The following is a 20,129-nucleotide window of genomic DNA, read 5'->3' as shown; positions in this document are numbered from 1 at the left end:
GTAGCCCCGAGGATCGATTGATTGCGTGTTGCATAACCGTGTACGACACGTTGACGAGAATTTTCGAAAATATCCTTAACGCGGGACGTGGAGCGGGCAAGTAACTTCGTTTCGAGTTCGATCGGGAAGAGAGACGGCCTGCCTTTTTATCCCCCTTTGGGTCTTTGCGTGGCCGTCGTTAACGTGGTCGCCGTCGTTGTCGGGTCTTTCACGGGACCACGTTTCGCTCGCAGCGCCGAAAACTCATTTCTACCCTCCTGTCCTCGCCCTGCTGCTTTTTCGTTCAAGTGCGTCGCGAGGTATCGATTTATTGTTTGTTCCTGTTATAGGTCCTCCCGGTGAGCCAGGTCCTCCTGGAAAAAGGGGGAAAAAAGGGAAAAAAGGTGACCCCGGGGAACCAGGCCCGCAGGTGAGTAGATCCGTTCCTCCGTTCGCTTCAATCCCCTTTTTTTTTTTGTCCTTATTTTCCCGTAGCGCACCCGTCGTGATCGCACGTGGAGTGTGCGTGTTTTTAGAGTGCAGCGGAAAAGCATGACGTAGTTTGCTAACGATACATATTCGTAGTCTCCTCGAATTCATAACTGCTGGCACACACTGTATGTACGAAAGTATTTTTCGACGAACGTACGCATCCTTCATTTCTGTTACAAAGGAACGCGACACTCGACGTTTAATTACATCAAGATTTCGAGCACCATAAAGTTAAAAAAGTTGGACAATAAATGTCGCCTTTCGTCAAGATCGTCAAATATTTGGCGGTTATTTTTGTCAGCGAGCAATCGTTTAGAAAAATATTCTCGCAGCGACGGAATTTTTATTTCCAATTTTTTGCACTTTGAATAAATATGCAGCACGTGACAGAGATATATTTCGCTAATATTTTACTGCTCGTTAAGAGAGTGGTCGTTGTATCGATAGGAGAAAAAGATTAGCCGAAGATTAAAGATGCAAAAAAGAATGATTAGTTCACGACTGAGAAGATATATTCGTTTGGAAAACAAGAAGGTTTTGTTTCTGTTTTTTTGAAATTGCTGGAACTATTTATTAACGGATAACGTCGAGGATCGTTGGGGTAATGGAGAAAAATCAGTTTAAACGAAATTCACTCGAAGTGTTATGTTTCATCGTGTGGATGAAGTTATTGATCGTTGCACGAAAGACCGGTATAGCAAGCGTGTCACCGAAGTTGACCCGCGATCGGCCGAAGTTTTGATAACCAAAGTACATACTCGTGTGGTAGTTGGCCGCCATGAGAATATCTAATTGGTTGGAATAATTATCGGTGTAGTATGGCCCTTAACATTATGTACATCACGATAACCGCGGACACGATTGGTCAGCGGAATAAATTGCTTTTTGCATGAACGCGAGAGCACTTAACCCTTGTCCCCTGTAAACGAGTTTTTAATTTTTTATACCCCTTCTTACAGGGTGTGGCCGGGACGCCGGGCAAGAACGGTTTTCCGGTATATTATTTTTTATTTTCTTTCCATTCTTCTATCACTTTGTCTGTCTGCTTTCTTTTTTTTCTTTTTCTCTTTCGCTCTTTCTCTCTCTTTCGTGTCGCCTTTTGTATACTCCATTTACCGTCTTTCACGTATGCACGTAACACCAACTAAATCATATTTTGAATTAATGTGTTTCATGTAGCCTTTTTGTTTATCTCTCTCTCTCTCTCTCTCTCTCACTCTCTCATCTCTGTGATCTTTTGTTCGTTAAATTTGCGCTTTTTTCCTAAATTTTTGAGCAATACCCTTTTTTACACTTTTCTCCACAGTCTCAATTTTTTACGCCCATACATATACTGATCGTGAAATTGAAGTTTGACATTTGCTTTCAGATATGACGTTTCGCCGTAACGTCGACTGAAGTAAAAGTTCTGTGTGAAAAAATAGCAGTTTGTTTGAAGTAAACCAAAAAAAAAAAAAAAAAAATACAGACGTACGCGATTTTTGGAATGTCAGTTTGTTATGTGAAAAGTGACGACGTGTATCGTCGACGCGGATATGAATACGATGATAAAGGAACGATAAAACCCGGTTTCCTGCATCTTCTAAATGAGAATTATAAAATTATTGCATTTGTAAATTGAAATTACTTTCACTATCCCTATAGAAGCACATCGAAATGTGCTGGTATAATATAATTTTAATAGATATATGTAATCCTAGGTGTCGTAAAATAAACGTCGTATCTGAAAGCATTTCGATGTTCTACAACACTCGATGTTCCTTCTATCTGTCGTATGCTCGCATACGTACATTATATCGCAAGGAATGATTTTATTTTTCGAAAGGTGCCAGCAGCCTTTTGATTTTTCATCTTTCTTTGCCATTCGATCGACTATTCAAACTTACTAGCGTGTTCTTTCAGGGACCTATTGGGTTAGATGGACCAAAAGGTGAGCCGGTAAGTGCACGAATAACCTACTTATTTTAGTGTAGCTTTTGCAGTAGATGATTTTCCTATTGGGTTTGATCCAATTAACATAACTTAAGAGCAGTAGGATACAGAGTGTATATATATACACGAGTACATGCAAAAATATATAAAATAATACATACGATATACAAAAGTACAAAATATTAATTCATCCTTATGTATTTAAATATCAATCAAATATTGTTTTGTTCAAATCGGATAACACGATAAGTGTTAATGAATTGCAGATACGATATTTGTATTTTCCTTAATTGGATCCTATGTAAGAACATAGACTCTGTAAATACGTTTCTTTTTTTTTTTTCGCTATGGAGAAAATTACAGTGCGATAACGTGATAATTATGTACCTAGCATACCTTCGAGTAAGTGAATTTACAGTTAGCGAGATAATAGATTATACATGGGAAGAGAAGATAGTAGAATTATCGATGGTTAAATTAAGAGACGTTAATAGCCAATAATTGGTAGTAGGAGTAACACACTCTGTGTTAATTATACACGTGGCAGATATAATTGCAGATTAAATCGCGCTGTTTATTGTTGGGTGATTCAATACAAATATGTGTACGGATGAATAAATTATTCCCGACTCGAATTCTAACGTGAATGGCAACTTGATACGAGAGCGTTGTACCTATAAGGTGTAACGTACATCTTCTAATCCAAATCGTTTACACGGACGTTATTTCAGGAAGTGTATTTTTAAGAACAATGACAGGAGAAAGTAAATTATGTATTCGGGCTGAATTGTTGGAATATCGAAGTTGATTAATAATATTAAAATTCAGTTACGGAACGAATTTGCATTCGGGAAAAAGGAGGAACGACATTGCTCGCAATTACAAATATGTTGAAACGTGTACTAAACTGGTCGCACTGGAATTTCGGAAAAACAAATAATCGGTTTGATACGTGGAACGTGAACAGGAGAAAAATGTACTGCGTTGAAAGATTATTCGCGAATACATTAATTCGTATGCGCGTGTAAAGCAAATTTCAATAACTGAAGTTCTAAATTAAAATACTGCCAAAGATATTTTCGTAATTGATAGGGAAAGGAAACCAGTTTTTTTTTGTTATTAAGAAATATAGATTTTAAATTCTGAATTGAAATGTATTTGCTAGTAAACTTTCTACTATATTCGTTCAATTAAAAAACCAATAGAAATTTCATCGAATCAAAGACAGACTTTTGGGTTAATAGTTAATAGCGAGACGCGTTAGAATATCGTTGTTTCTCGAAACGTGACGTATACGTGGCATGTAATCGTAAATACTTGAAAGATCTCGTTCCAAAAACAGTACGAAACACGTGTTATACGTGCATTTTGTCGTAGAGCAAACGAAACGAGTGAAACGTGAATTGGTAGGCGGGTAATACGAACGGATGTACAAGCACGCATAGATAGGAAAAGAGGAAAACGAGGATGGAAGGTACGAGGGTATGAGAGCATTGCAAATATCACGCGATATTTGTTCTGTCGATGGTGGTCTGGTTGAAAGAATTTCGATCGGCTTACACACGAGAACTGGTCTCTTACGTACGATGCTGCCCGGTCGCGTTCGATCCAAAAGCATTCTTAATGCATCGCGGTGAATCAACGATTATCCGAAATTTTATTCGGAATACCTGACAGTGATATCTCTTAAATTGCAGTTGTTGCCAAGAAGCGAAATGTTACTTCGAGTTTCATCGATATCGGTTTCTTAAACTTAAACTCCTTAAAGTGGGCTTTGGATATACGTCATTTTAGTTCGCCACGCGGTCTGTTTCTTTAGACAGTCGGAGTCGATCGATTTCCTCAAATCCAGAATACGAAGCAATTGTTTGAAGAAACCATAAAATAGTGGGTTAATATTATTAGAAGTTACCTCCGCGACCACTACGGCGGTGGATACCGCTAAAAACTTTTAGTCGTGATACTCGGTGCTGGTGCTTTTATTCTTTCTTTAGCCTGATTTACCTTTTAATCGACAAACTTCCTTAAACGTGATAAATATTATTTGAGTACTGAAATCACTTTGTTTATTTTAATAAATAATAACGTGGAGCTTAAGAAACTCGAAGGAAAGTAGATCACGCTATTATGAATTACGCGAATACGCTCTTCTAATTGAAGTACGGATCTCCACAATTCAAATTTCACGGTGTGAAAGTAAAATTTTTTTGCACAAAAGGCAATTAAATGGGAACTCTTAATTAACCCGTTTCACGCGACAAGCTTCATACGTTAAATTTACGATTTATATGCAAATATATCGTAAACCAGAGCTTAAAAAATGTCAAAGCCATTAAAATATTACGCCGCATTCTCTTCCTAAAAAATAACTGGTATAAAAGCAATTATATGCAATTTCGCTATCAGTGAAACAATTAAACGCATTTAAGTGAAAAAAAACAACGCAGAATGACGTGTAAAAGTCCGCAGTCAAATACATTTGTGAGCTGAATTTCAAACGATGATTCGTTACGACGAATAAAGAAACCTGTAGAATTTACCCGATTGGATACTTTTTACGCTATTATACGTTATTTTGAGAATAAATAATTCGTCCAACAACGAAAACAACCATGAACGAATGCTGGTGGCTTCGCGAAGAAACAGCGTTCGAGTGTTCGCGGTGGTACGATATAAAAGTCAGTTGGCTAAATTCGAAACAAACGTTTTCGAAACTCGTGGAAACGGGCGATGGTTTTGTTTCCAGTCTCGCTATGGCACAACGTTATTTTTCCATCAAATACAATGTGGTATGTTTCGTTTTCAGGGACGACCCGGAGAAAAAGGACAGAAAGGCGAACTGGGAAGTCCGGGCTTTGACGTCTTTTCCGCAGTAAAGGTATCTAGCTACGTTATCTAGAGTCTAGAGAAACAGCACGAGAGCGCATTACGCAGCTAGTAAACGACGTACGTGTAACGCGAAAGTACATCGTTTCTTTTTCGATCTTCCTTACCCGTTTCCCGTTCTTTAGAAACCAATCTCGTGAAAATTTTCTACCGGTGACAATTCTAACGCAAGAAAATGAGAAGAATACGCGGAGCTTGGATCAAAACGATTCGAAGGGTAAACGATGTATTTTCCTCGACAGAGACTGCACAATTTATTTACACACCTCGTGATATGCATACTAAAAGAGACATGTTTCAATCGGAAAATATTCATTTATTTCTGTTGGTGACTTGTAGTATCGTTGATTACATACGACACAGATTGCATTGCTTTTATAAAGAGATATTTGTTGTTGTGTCGTGTCCGATGTTTTTTTTACGAATGTCCATATTAAATAACGTTAAAGTCACATACATACGTATACTAGCGAGAAATAGGGAACGTTCATCCTCCACTAGGACGAAACAAGATTCTCAATTCTCACTGCTCCTGCTTTCGCTATTTCTGATTAATGTGAGTTTGTATTACGTCGGGAATAACGAAGTCTCATCCATAACGAATGAGCGAAAGACACAGTATTTAATTAGTAAAATGGCCGGATAATAGAAGTTCGCGTTTCTTATTTCGTTCCGGTATTCTGCAGAGTCGAACTCGAGAAAAAATCAAGACAACATAGAAATTACAGCATACATTTCTTATCACGAACAATACAATTAAATCCATTGAATCTTGTTTCGGTATTAGCGGACTGTTTTATGACGTTCCTTACCTGTACTTTCTTTAATTGCTAATTAAATTTCAAGTAGAATGATCTCGCAAAAATAATGTTTTTGAAACGAAGTTTTTCGATTGGAACAACGTTTTACACGTACTCGTACATCAAGGTAATTTCCGCCAGAAATGTTACATAAACTTGTGGACAGTGAATCTCGATGTTTCTCGTTAGCTCGACGATCGAGAACAACGGCTTCGTTCTTAACTATAATTGGCATTTGGTAATGTTTAGCAGCCGGTACTGGCGAATTACAGTTACGCCCAAATATACAGGCATACGTTTATATATCTAACCCTTTCATTCCTAAATTATTTAACTACCACAGATATAATATGTCTGTAATTTCTCTGTCTATCGTGTGACAAGTACAAATGAATGACTAGATTTAGAAATATATAAGAATCGTTTGCAAATAAGATTGATTTGTAATTTTATAATTGTACGATTAACGGAGGAACGAGAGGATCAAAGACCCGAAGCCTACGTTCTCGATTCAAAGTGCCGAATACGACTCGTATCGATTCTCGCTGATAATTTGCCACGTTGCGATCAAGAGTCCACGCAATGTGTTTCGATGCTCTTTATTGGACTTTTTAATTCGATATTCGATAAACAATGAAAAGTTCGAATCAAGGATCTTAATCGAGGACGCGAGTACAGAGAGCAGAAATCGATTACAGGGAAGTTAAATCCTACATATGTATTTACCCACAAAATTACTATTTGCATACAAAGCTATTATTTTTCTCTCATGACCTATTAAAACTAAAATCCAGTAGTCTCTCTCTCTAACGCCTCGTAACTTTTAAATTACATAACCACGTACAGGAGAGTTTCGTTAATCCGACAGACTCGGGACTTCGTCAATAGCGGATTACCAAAAATGTCGGATTATCGAACCATACCCGCGTGTAATGCAGCGAAAGACAAGAAAAAATATAATGCAGTTACAGTGAACGATCCGTTCAAAAATTAATCGATATCGATGACTAAAAGAAATACTCGTTAGAAAGTCGTTAACGTCCCGATTCGGAAGATCGTTAAAGAGGACTCTCGATGGCTCCGTGGCGCGAGCTGTGACGTACACTTTCTTTCTTTTTTTTTTTTTTTCTCGTCAACGTATCGATCTTCGATGATACAGATTAACAATATAAACCATCTTTCCGCCTACGGGTCAATGCACAGGGATTAGGGTTAAAGAGGTCGGTGACGACGCTCCGCGGCGGGACGCTTGGCTATGCGGAAATCGTCGCTCTGAAGGTAACCGGCCTCTTCGGAAGGCAACACGGCTCGTGTTGCGGTTCAGAAATCTCTTCTCGTCGTCGCTACTCCCGCTTCTTGTAACCTCTTCTGTTTCTTCTTCTCTACCTCTTTCTCACTGTTCCATCTACCGTTCTCCTCCATATTCGCTCCATCGTCCTCGACCCGTCTCACCGTGTCCACGAACCTACCTTCTTACCAGACCTTGTACTTCGTCGCCACGTTTGAAATCTATCTCCGTCGAATTTTCTGTCCTCGCTCCTAGACGCAATCCTATTTCTAGTCGTTGCCTCGTGCGGTGCTTTCGGTGTAGCGTTCACTCGTTGGTTTAAAGTGCGACGACGACACTTTTACGTGGAAGAAAAGCGCCTCGTTTCGCGTCTGTTTCTTCTTCCGTTTGTTTCTTTTTCTTGAATTACTACTTCGGTAGTATAGCGTACAGATATACATACCACCAAGGGAGAAGTTGTTTCGAATGTAAGAATGGGGTTTTGCTGTTACTCGGAGATTGCTGTATGTTACTCGACGCTGGTTGATGAAGAAAAGAGCCTGAGATTTTAGCGATTTATAGCTCTCACCGAGCAAAGTAGAAAATGCTTGAGCAATATACGACGTGTCACGGAATTATTGGCATACGCAAAGTTTGCAGGATTTTAATATCGGAAAATATACAATTTTTAATTCAGGTCACGAAATACAACAAACAACTTTTTCCATTTGGTGCGTCGCGAAATCGTATTTCGTTTCTCGATACGTTTCATCGCTTTATATCGAAGCGCTTATTCTTCTACTTGAAAGAGCGATCCTCGCATTTTGTCGTATTTGGTTTTTGGTTGGTAATGGTATTTACTTTAAGTTACAGTATTTAGGTATATCTCTGGGCATGTCTTGGATACGGAAGAGCAATGAGAAAACGAGATATCCCAAAAAATCCATTTTAGGTTTTCCTACTCACCCCCGTTACCCCTATGTTTTCGTCTGGTAGCGATTTGGTTTTTACCCGTAGTGTTGACCTACTTCTAGGGACTTCAGGAGCAAGGGCATAATATCTCAGCGCAGACCATCATACAACTGAAAGTAAGTGCGCCTGCTCTTTGGGAGCCCCTCCCCCTTCCTTGTCCTTTTCTTGTCATCGATTCTCCAGGCATTCGATTTCGTATTTTTCACGCAACAAATTCTCCATACATTTCTTCGCCTTGCCAATGTGCTTAATTAACAAATATATCATTCTTGCGGAAGAGAACGAATACGATCTGTTGCGCTCTGTACATTCGATAGAGAAAAAGGTAGAGAAGATTTTGCTTAAACATAAAAGAAGCATTTATAAAATTTAAGAAGCATCGAAATGAACAACGGAGAAAGCAACTTTGCTTCGAATACTTTATTTTTACATAGGAACCTCGTTTGCCTGGTGAATGGAACAATAACGTACGTAAAGGAAGTTTTGAGAGCAGTACCTTTAAAGGCGGATGAAACGTATTAAAATTTTCCTTTATGATCGTTCGTCTTACAAAGACATACAATTTACTTTGCACCTTCTTATTTTAAAACTTACATACCAAGTTTCATTCTTTTATACCTTCTTCCTCAGGGCCGTGTAGGAAATACTTTTATCGTGTACATTTGCTAAGAATTTAATTTTAGAATCATTCGCTAGCTGGATTGCGACGAGAGTAAGTAATAATAAAAGTACAATAGATCTGTTGTTTTCCATTGCAAACTTTCATCGAATATTATATTACGATTACTTGAAATTATCCTTTTATGTTACCAGTTACATAACAGATGCGTGCGCATTTTAAGATTATTGTTAATAAAGTAGCGAAATAAGTGTTGAACTGCTTGTATTACATAAGTGAGTGGTTCTTACTTTTTGATATTGGGATATTTTGCGTTTTGCCGCTGAGAACAGTTCCAATTCATAAACGAATAATACGGTAGACAAATTTTAACGCATTAACATTAATATATTAAACATTTTTTGAACATCTCAAAGTTTAATATCGTTACAAGTGGAGTTAACCGATTAGCTGGATCACTTTTTAATTGGAAAATTTGTTTCAAGCATGAAGCTAAAAATTAGAAGTAACAGAAGCGAACTACAATAGTAATGGAAGCGCAATAATTCATAATCGCGAGAGGGTTAACAGAGTCAAACGTTAAAACGACGCTGCATTTTTAACACAAATATAATGATCAAATAAGAACGATTATAGAAATGCAATTAAAACGATTTTCAAGGGTGAACCAAATAAAATGTGCACAAAAATTTCCAACCATCTTGATACATATACGTCGTGTAGGGTGCCTTGAAATGAGTGATACAACCAAGAACAATTTTGTTTCTACACATGTAAAAATGAAATCGAATGGAAAAAGAATCGGGAAATTGATCGAGTTCGAACATTTTTTCGGTATGCATGCCTGCTTAAATCTCTTCTTTTAATGTACATGTGTATATATCAGGTGCACACGTGCATACCTGAGTAATTTATAAATTTAATTTTTCAGAAAATGAAATTTTCCGCTAAAAGATTTTATTATTTCGTATTTTCGATCCATTTTTGCATGTAGACTCACTCGATTCTCCATGAGTGGTTGTACTACCATAAACGTAACCTATATACATGTATAGAAATAGGAAATTGTAACGAGGAATTGAATCGAATTGTAAAGAAGAAAACACGGTCCTGTTCTCTCTGCATGTCATTTTACCTCCAATATGTCACGCAAATTCAACAACGCACTTGTACGAACGAAAGTGCGCGCACGTGCGTGTATTGCATGTTCTTTTTTTTTCCTGTTTTATGAATTTTATTACGACCGTAAGTTTTTAAGAATGTAGTACAACGTGTACGCCATATATTTCATTAGATGAATGTATCAAATCGTTTGCATAGGTATATGTATGAATGCGTGTGTATACAATACATGTGTGTACGTAGGTACACCAGCGTTCAAAAGTAAGCGGCCGGACTTACTTACGCGTGAAGTAATTTAATTTACGAACAATTGTAATTGGAATTTAGTTTCCGATTAAAATGTATGACGATAATAAGTTAAAAGTATAAGATTCATCTTATGGTAGAATCAATTACGATCTAAGACGAATCTTGAATATTTTGTATATATACGTATATTATATACTAATTCGAAAAAGATGTACACTACTTATGCACATAGTTAGAATTATTAAAATAGATTATATTAGCTTTCTTGTATTTCTGTATATCGTTTACGATACGAATTTAAAGACCGTTTAGTGCTTATGCTACATTCGATGTATCAATACCAAATGGAAACAAAGATATTTTTTTAGAAACTTTCACCGAATTTTAGTACATAAGTTTACTTGCATCTGTTTTCGTTTGATATTACCTGACTTATGCATGATGCTCTCGGATCCTAAAACTATGCGTGGAACATAATTGAATTTTACAAATGATATATAAATATATATGCCATTTTTTCAATTCAGCCAGCTTTAGAAAAATCTTCAAACAGAAGAAGGGATAAATTAAACGGGTTTAAAGTAAAAGAATTCTTCTTCTGCCATCTTATCGAATCATTGGTATAAGCTTTACTTTGAACAGCATTTATCTGCAAATATGTCGCGCGGAGTGAAAGTTTCAATAAGTTTTGATGAGTTTATCTTTGAGGAAGATACTGCTCCTTACGTCATAAAGGTATTTCTCGCTTGCATAGTGTGCTCTAAGAAGCTTAAACGTCACCCATTTCGACATCTTTTCTCTTATTAAGCAACCATTTAAATATATCGTTTTCTATATACATCATAGCATTCGTATCAAAATAGTACCTAATGCTCTTTTTCTTTGCACTAATTGAAGATTCAATAATAGTTCACTGTCGAGATTCTCACTATATCGTAAGTTAATGCTGAACTCTTTGTCATACGATCTTTTATTACTTACGTACATTACTTAGTCATGATTTTAATACTCCGCATAAAATGGACATTAAAATACCATATCCAAGTATGCGTATATCGTATAGTTAGCAATTTTTGATCTTACAGTTGAACCTCCACTTCGATACTTCAAAGCGAATCTTCCTTACAAATACAATCCTCCGTTATATTGATTCTGTACCATTATACGTACGCCGAAATATCTTTATTGACCCGATATTACAAGCCACGGGGGTTACCGATAATTACGTTCGTATCTCAAGGGTATTTTATATCTTGTAACTTCCGAGCATAAATTCGAAAATATATATTAAAGGTATACGATATAATACACGCACAGTTTTCTCCACGCGCTTTCTCTCTCTCTCTTTTTCTCTCTCTCTTTCTCTGTCTCTCTGTCCACGATCCTGTTCCTCCCGTTTGTCTTTTTTCTCTATCTGCCGTCTTCTCCTCTCTCTCTCTCTCTTTCTCTCTCTCTTTCTTCTTCTTCTACTGTCTGCCTCTTTGTATATTCACCACCAGACATTTTTCTCCGATGTTCCTTTCCTGTTCCTTCTCCGTCTGTGGCACAAGCCGACGAGTACCGAGAGACACTCTTGTCGAGGGCTCTCGCCGGAAGAAAGCGGTAACGACGTAACACTCTTGGAACGTAACAGGGAGAGCCAGGCGAACCTGGACCACCGGGGCCACCCGGTCCTCCGGGAGCCGAAGGTCTTCCTGGGCACGAAGGCAGGCAAGGATCTCCGGGTGACGTTGGGCCACCGGGTGAAAAGGGAGCATCAGGATCGACTGGACCAATTGGTCCGCCTGGTACGCCGGGACTTCCAGGTCCTAAGGTAACACAGATACCGACACTCGGGTTATTCTCCCAGGATTCGATCACCTCTATATGCATTCACTTAGATATCTCAGAACGAAAAACGTTGCTCAAGCTAGGAAACTTGGTATCGTTCTGGTAACGCAGGGTTACGGTAGTCGTGTAAATTGATTTGATAGCTTTTTAATTCTACGAAACACGCGTCACGTCTGAGAGGCCTATGCTATTATATTTTGTGTCATAAAATATTATGTTTCATTAATTGCATCTAATATGCCTAGTGTACTTTTCTAACTTTGTAGGAAGCGCATATCTCGACCTTGATAATTATTTTTCATATGAAAACTGATAAAATGACAGATAAACTGAGGCGAAAAGAATAATAGGCCTGACGTGTGCACCGATGTGACAACACGCGTGTATATTATAGGGTGAAAACAAATTTAAATTTTCACTATGGTGTACATAAAATATGTCGTGTTCGCAATTCTGCGTATTGCACCACGAATAGCTGCATCGTTGCCGCAAAGACTGTTCGTTGTCCTAGCTGTGTTCCAATTATCGTCATAGCCAACGATTTTTCGAGTGTTGCTGCGTCAATCGGTAGTATTATACGTGGATCCGCGATCACGAAGGATAGAACAAATTAAATATTTGAAGATTACGTTTTCTGGAAATTTTAAGCTTACTAAAGTCTTCGACTATGAGCATCATATAGCTATATGGAGCAAAAGCGAAGCTTCCAATGCAGACAGAGAGAAGAGCAAATAAATAGAAGGAAAAGAGACAGATGCACTGACCCCCTATAGTCTCTCATACTATCTTTAGCTAGGACGCTTTCCTTTGATTGTTCTTATTGACCTAATTGGCTGCAATCGTAGAAGTTTCATTTTACAATGGCAGACGGTTGGAAGCATCTTAAAATCCCTTTACTCGAACCTCTTCTGGAAACTTCAGTTTTATTCGGCAGATCTTGCGAGGGCAGAAATTACGTCGCCAATTCGTCATCAAATATATACACATAGCACATATATTTGTATGTAGGTATTTTAGTACTTAATTTGTCTGATAATAGGTATTTGTGTCCACGTGAGAGAAGTATCCGTATCATTGTAAGCTTACGTCGGTAATTAGTGTATAAACCCAAAGGGAAAGCTAGTGAATTGCAAATTTTACGTCGTAAAATATCAAAGTATTAAAGCATCGCGTGCACTTGAAATATTAACATTCTTTGTATCCGTTAAAGTACTCGTTAAGCTACTTCTATAAAGAAAACTTATTGTTTGATGTACAATAGTCGCGTACAATATTCATTAAAAGTTAAGCAAATTTTGAGAAAATGTGTACCTACTTGCAAAATTTATAAAGTTGAACTTGCAAAGGATAACAGTGAAGGTTGCTGTAGTATAATGTTACATTTAAACTAATTAGCACGTACTCCGTGTGTCTTTAAAGTTCTGTTATACTGTCTAATATATACATGTATGCCATTATAATCAAACGACGCGACGAACGAAGCAACAAGCAACATAATTAGCCAAATACATCTAACTCGTGTCAATGGCAATTTTGTTAGAAACAAAATCAGGATCGTGTACCATAGGAAATTAATTCCTCGTTTTTCAAACATGTGCGAAATTAATTAAAATTGGTTTTCTATATGCGCCCTTTCCATTATGGTGCTAAGAAATAATATTTAAAATATTGCAGTTTTACATCACACGCAGCATCCAATTATAAATCACCTTTTTGTAAAAGTACAATAAATAATAAATAACACACTAAATAATTAGTTTCATTGGTGTGCTTAAGCAATTTCTTTTAACCTTTGTAACAACGCAATTGGAATGCATATAAGGCTTTGAGCTTATCTCAAATATGTCACAGTTATGTAGTTAACGTTATTGATTTAACACAGTACCCATCTCAATTTCCTCTAAAATATTAAAATTATAAGCTACTTCTGTATCTAAGGTATTACATACTCTTATTCTTATTAAAGGTCTTAAAGGTATCTTTGTGTAAAGTACTACCGTATCTAAATCTATTCTGTATCTCTCTTCTAAAAATCATAGCAAGTAGTTTGCAAACTGAAAGGATGATGTGAATGATAAATATCAATGCCCTGTCATACTCCTTAATCTTATTCTACGACGTCCATTAATTGAAGAAACATTATTCTTCGCAGGGTGACAAGGGCGAGAGAGGGGATCGAGTTGTAACAACATCCTTAAACGGGGAACCGTTTCCAACTGGAGTATTCGAAGGACCCCCCGGTCCACCAGGACCACCTGGTAAGTATATACGCGGTATAATTTAAATTCTCTCAAGACTGATAGCCGCGCGCATAATATATTAAAGCAACGTAATACGACCACATAAAGCGATTTGAGTTATGTTGTCTAAGGTTCTTAAATCCACGTCATATATATAGAGGGTGTACAAAATTTCATGAAACGCAAGATCGATTTCAGTGGTAAACGGAGATAGAGTGGTGAAAATGTTTCGCACAGACGCACGCTCTATATGTTAGATCCCAACCTTACCCTGTGGGTTATAATCATCAGGTGTGAAATGACGTTTTCGAGAAAATGATTACCTTTACTTTCAATTTTAATCATTCTTATGGAATATTTTATCGCGAAGATTAGAAAAAAAGATTAGCTATAGCACTCGTACTTGTATGAATATTATTCTGCATATTTATATCCTCTACTAAAATATATGTCTCGTTTAAGATAGTCGGAGGAAAGTACGCGGTTGAGAATAGAACAGCTGAAGTAGCTGAATAGCATTGTAGGGATTACCCCTTAATGTCCATGAGCCATTAATACCATATATGGTATTATTAAGAAAACAAAACGATGAAACCCGCTGGCATTTTTATTAGAAAAGAAATTGGTGTTTACTAAAAAGATATCTCTTTTGAAACAGAGCAGTTTTGTATGAAGATTTTCTTAATATTAGTCATATTTTCAATGATACGTATTAATATACGTTAATTAAAACAGACACCCTGTATATACATAAGAGAAAAAAACATGTTCGTATTTAGTTGCATTATGTTCATGTGCTACCAAGGTACCTTTGTTAGGATGTTCCAGAAAATATTACTGATATTTTCTAACTTTTTGAAACCACATAGTAGATTTTCGTTTTATTTGTGATATTTCCATTATTTTTCTCGTTTTAATAGTAATCTGTGATATGTAATATTTTACGGGATAACCTAATACATCGCGAAATGAATATCCCAGTATTCACAGTGAAAACATGATACGCATTATTCCATTCACAAACAATTCTATAACAGCTAGAAACTAGTCTATCTCTGTGCTCCTAGTACTCACCTAATTCTGTTAAACTTGTAATACATATTAACTATTAAACAAGTATCATCGTCGATAGGGTAGTAAACGTATTAGAAAATGAAAAAGAAGAATCAAGAAAATATTAATATTCGTAAAAAGAATAAACATTTGATGTAAATTTAATTCGGTATTTAATGTATGATAAAAAGAAAATTACCAGGGAACAGGAGACATCGAAAGATAATTCGGCTTAGGAATTACTACATTGCCTAGCGCCAGCTTTGATTATATTAGCGTTTTAGCGCGTTTTACTGTAACGTTACATCGATTTGCGCTAGACAAGCGATAAAAGAAACATTAGTAAGCGAACGAAGAAACACATTTCATACGAATGGTTACATATATATCAACCGCATGTGAACAGATTTCGTTAATTTTACCTCCGTAAGGTTCTATCTTCTTGCACTCGAATTGATTCGCATTAAGGTGTGCTTCCATTGGATCTCAATCGATCGGAATGTAGTACAGTTAATGGCATTAGAGATGTAACTGTTATCCAAGTCCACGTGTACATTGGGATATCAGCGACCAAATCTTCACTCGTGATATACGTATCCATTTATAATAGGATTAACGGATTTAAGTCGTTGTAGACAATAACGATAAATACAGAGTAGAGATTTTATTTTAGCATAAGACGAATAATTGTTTAGGAAGTTACGAATTATTTTTAATAAAACGGAGGCAGATAATTTTATCTTTCATCGATCCATTTAATATAACTTTTAATCTTCGTTTACGTGGGTAAAGGAACTCCTATGGACGCGAGTCAGTAAATTGATCACGTCTCAGACTTATCACTAATTCAATATCGCAACAGGACGCGCTAGTATCGATATCATATTCTCGGTATGCACTTTAAAATATTTATTACGTATAATTCTTTGATTGAGAAAGTTCGTTTAAAAAATTTCCTTAATGTCGTTAACTTGCTCGCCAGCTAACAAATTCATCGTTATTCGTGTACGCTACGATATTCGGTGGAAATAGGATACATTTTTATTCTTACATAGGTATACATATTATTTATTGATTTTTATTAATTCAGATTACTTTGAAATGTCTAAATGGAATTTAATTTCGCGTGTCATTATTCTTACACAAACGATACTTTTAATATTTTATATTCTATATTTTCTACGAGGGGGTTCAAACTATTGAAATATTTTCGTCTTCTTTTTTAAATGTCGATTATCGGCTTTATTACTCTCAGAGGGAAATCGCAATTCGGACAAACACTTTTCAGTTGGAAGTGCGCTCAATTTGTAGCGGTCGATATCTACAAAGGAAAAGCTATAAAACGTGAATCGTAAAATATCCACAAAAGAAGAGCTATAAAATATGAATTGTAAAATGTAAAAAAATGCGTATTTTAGGAATATTCGGCTTAAACGTTGAAATCTAATATGTCGTTTCGCAAAGATTGTTTCTTTGAACGCGCGAGTAATGTCAGTTAATTAGAAACGAAATGTATTTAAGATTCCAAGCGTAGCGTTCCAAGTTTTTCAACTTTTAACTTGCTTTTTAAGGAAAATTTAAAGAAAATACTGTTTAATTGTAAAATACGTGCAAGAAAGGGTCAAGATATCGATGTATATGCTCTTAATATAGCGCAAGTGATCTTTTTCGAATTAAATGTTCCAACGTAACATTTTCATCGTATCTCAATTTTATTCCCGGAATGAAACGCGTTAAATTAACGCAGTAATAAAAGTAATGATAATAATGCAATAACCAACGGAATATTTGGCAATGAAATTCAAATCTTTACATATAGCAAGCACAGGATCACGGTACACCTTTTAATTTTTAGAACGCTGTAGTAGAAATTGCAAAACCACTCATTTTTGCTCTTCCTTCTTTAACACGAAATTTTCTCTCATGCAATTTTCTGTAATTTTTCAAGTAATTTTGCAACGTCAGTGAATGCATTATAGAACATTTTTCTCTCTCTATGATCCTACTTTTAAGAAATACTTTCGTGAAGGAGCAATTACTAGTATTAGGTATAAGTAATAAACCATTTTTATTCACATATCATATAACACGTTTCTTTATTAAAATATATAACGATATCCTCTACTCACTCTTGTATACGGAGGTTTTAACGGTACGTAAATCAATCACATACAACATACTTATCTACTTATTTACTTCGCACACGACGATATCAATCGCTCTAAGCGTCTCTACATATATGTCATTAAGTATACACGCACATACTATAGATTGAAATTAACCTTTACGATGCATATTATGTACTTGATTTTCCCAAATATTTTTCAAAGTATCGGTTTTAAAGGGAACGCTCTCGTCGCGCGAAATAAATTCATTTTCGCAAATATGCAGAAATTGACGATTTTTGACATATGTCACTCCTCTTCCAACGAATCAATACTATAATCAAATATCGCGGCGTAAAGGTTAAATTTATCACTATCTGTCGCTTAAATTTATCGAATATGGACATTCAGGTTAAACGTTTAGTCTAGAGAAATACGTAAAGAATCCCCGTGGAAGGGTCGTTTTCGAGAGAAAAAAAGTACCGCGACTATGCATGATTTTTGCGCGAAAACGAGAGTGCGTGTGCGAACGAACGAATGTCATGTTTTATTTTATGCACGTGATGTACACGCACACAGGGCCCCAGGGCGAGAAGGGGGAGCTGGGTCCGACGGGACCACCCGGTCTGCCGGGAGAGAAGGGTGCCCGGGGAAAGCAAGGGAAGAGGGTAAGCTTCAGCGAGGTCCTCCAGCGAACGACCACCGACCAAATCGACCGTACAAACCATTCCCTCCTTAATAACCGATCATCGAATCGACCAACTTTTCCATCGAAACTCTGGAACGAAAGAACATCCTCCTGATGTATAGCTCGTACGTCCACGATCCCGTTATTCCATCTTCAACATCCATATTCAATTACCTCTCCCACAGATTCTTTTTAAATTAGAAATTCTTCTATAATATGTAATGCACGACTAAAGCATATTATAGCTTCTTACGGGCAAGCAGATGCATGACATTTCTGGGTGAACGTTTCGTTAATATCTTGGAACGAGACACTGAACGTTCTAGTCGATATACAGCTTAACCGTCGTCGTTCAACAAGAATCGAATGAATTTTAGAATTTTCAATTTCTCAATATCCATTACGATAGACTTGTCGATTTTTGTTTCAACTTCTCCCCTTTCATTTCTGAGAAATCGTTGGTTCTATCGCGTAACAGTTTTATCAAAATACTCGGCTCGTGTTTTATTTCTTTATTTAAGAAAATCTACCATCCAAGGGAAGAACTATTTTCGTCGAGTGTCTTTTAATGTCTAAATTGCGGAATTGAAATTGAAATTGATGTAAAGCTCGAGATCAAGATTTGAAACGTCGTTATGCCACCCTTAGAATGACGTGACGGTTATTCACGCTTTTAAGACACCTGCATGGAAATCACGAGAAAGCACATGCATGATCTTATCACGCACGCATGCAAGCATGCAACACGTATGGCACAATACGATCACCTGCCTCTTTTCATTTAATAAACTGAAACAAGTAGCCGTTAAATTGCATTGTCGTCCCGACGATGATGGATGGATAACGTTCTTCTTGTACCTAAGGCAAGTTTGACAAATGCGAGAGTAGAAAAATTCTGAAAGATTAGGCGAACAAAAGAATGCTTTGTAAACCTTTTAACGGTCGTGGAATCTCTTGTGAATGTTACGAAAATAAAAGTCTTTATTTAGTTAGATAAAAAGATGAAAGTATTTTCTTTCTATGGCTAAAATATCTTATCTTCTTTTTTGAAATAGCGAGCATTCTACTTTGAAAGTAAAGTGGATCGTTCTAGAGTTTTTTTTTTTTTTTTTTATAAAGAAAAAGGTATCTTCTTCGGGGAAAAGATTCTGGAAAAAATAAGTATGTATAACTTAAATTTAAATCATTATGTCTTGCCTTAATGCAAAAAGGACCTTCTCTCATGTAGTCCTGATGTCGTCGTTATAAAGTTGATACGTAACTAAAACAGATATCGCGAGAAAACTGGTGACTGTCCAGTTACCGAGAGAAAAGAGAAACGTTGGTGGCAGCAAATAACACGTACGCGGGACATGATACGTCGAGACATTGCTCGATACGTTATTTTGACTTTTGGAGCCGCTACATTTATGTCGCAGAAGAGACGCGCGGTTGTTAAGGGTGTCTTCCTCGCAGTAAGGACGAAAACTAAGTTCTCTTCTGATGGATGCGACGAAATTACACACCTGCGCACTAAATAATCTCTAACCACGGCTTAAAAAAGATTTTACTCGACTTCATCCCTGTGTTTTAACGTATTCTTATTTTAAGGTTTAAACCGTAAGTATGCTCGTATATTTATCAAAGTGATCGGTTCTCGAACAACGATCGAGCAAACAAAGAGAATTGTAGAAAGCAATGTTCGTCGTTGTTTCGCGACACGAATCCTCGTTCGTTTTGAATCGTTAATTAAGTCAGCCAGTTCGCGGTCGAGTGCAACGCCAATAAAATCACTGTGTACTCCGTCGTTTATACTGCGAATATCCTAACAAACGAGATGCAATCGGGATTTCTAGCATACAGGGTGTTCGCGCTATTAGTTACCACTGTTTTTCTCATACGTGACAAATTTGTGG

The 20,129-nt window shown here is 36.8% G+C and overlaps 1 protein-coding gene across 24 annotated transcripts in view; it reads left to right on the top strand.

The window, feature by feature from the left end:
- Positions 1 to 20,129, top strand: part of LOC138184512 (collagen alpha chain CG42342) — a 118,218-nt gene that overhangs the window by 83,924 nt on the left and 14,165 nt on the right. For 7 of the 24 annotated variants that reach the window (XM_069122549.1, XM_069122543.1, XM_069122545.1 and 4 more), the window contains exons 2-10: positions 330 to 409; positions 1,431 to 1,466; positions 2,374 to 2,409; positions 5,210 to 5,283; positions 7,283 to 7,367; positions 8,391 to 8,444; positions 11,952 to 12,131; positions 14,301 to 14,406; positions 18,126 to 18,214. In XM_069122549.1, coding sequence (XP_068978650.1) covers positions 330 to 409; positions 1,431 to 1,466; positions 2,374 to 2,409; positions 5,210 to 5,283; positions 7,283 to 7,367; positions 8,391 to 8,444; positions 11,952 to 12,131; positions 14,301 to 14,406; positions 18,126 to 18,214 — 740 coding nt within the window. The remainder of the gene's footprint in view (positions 1 to 329; positions 410 to 1,430; positions 1,467 to 2,373; positions 2,410 to 5,209; positions 5,284 to 7,282; positions 7,368 to 8,390; positions 8,445 to 11,951; positions 12,132 to 14,300; positions 14,407 to 18,125; positions 18,215 to 20,129) is intronic. The other 17 variants (XM_069122542.1, XM_069122546.1, XM_069122544.1 and 14 more) reach the window with 17 other exon arrangements.

Source organism: Bombus flavifrons, chromosome 10 (genome assembly GCF_040668555.2).
Source record: "Bombus flavifrons isolate JBK064 chromosome 10, iyBomFlav1_principal, whole genome shotgun sequence".
Classification (NCBI taxonomy): Eukaryota; Metazoa; Arthropoda; class Insecta; order Hymenoptera; family Apidae; genus Bombus; species Bombus flavifrons.
This window is presented reverse-complemented; position numbering and strand designations above follow the sequence as displayed.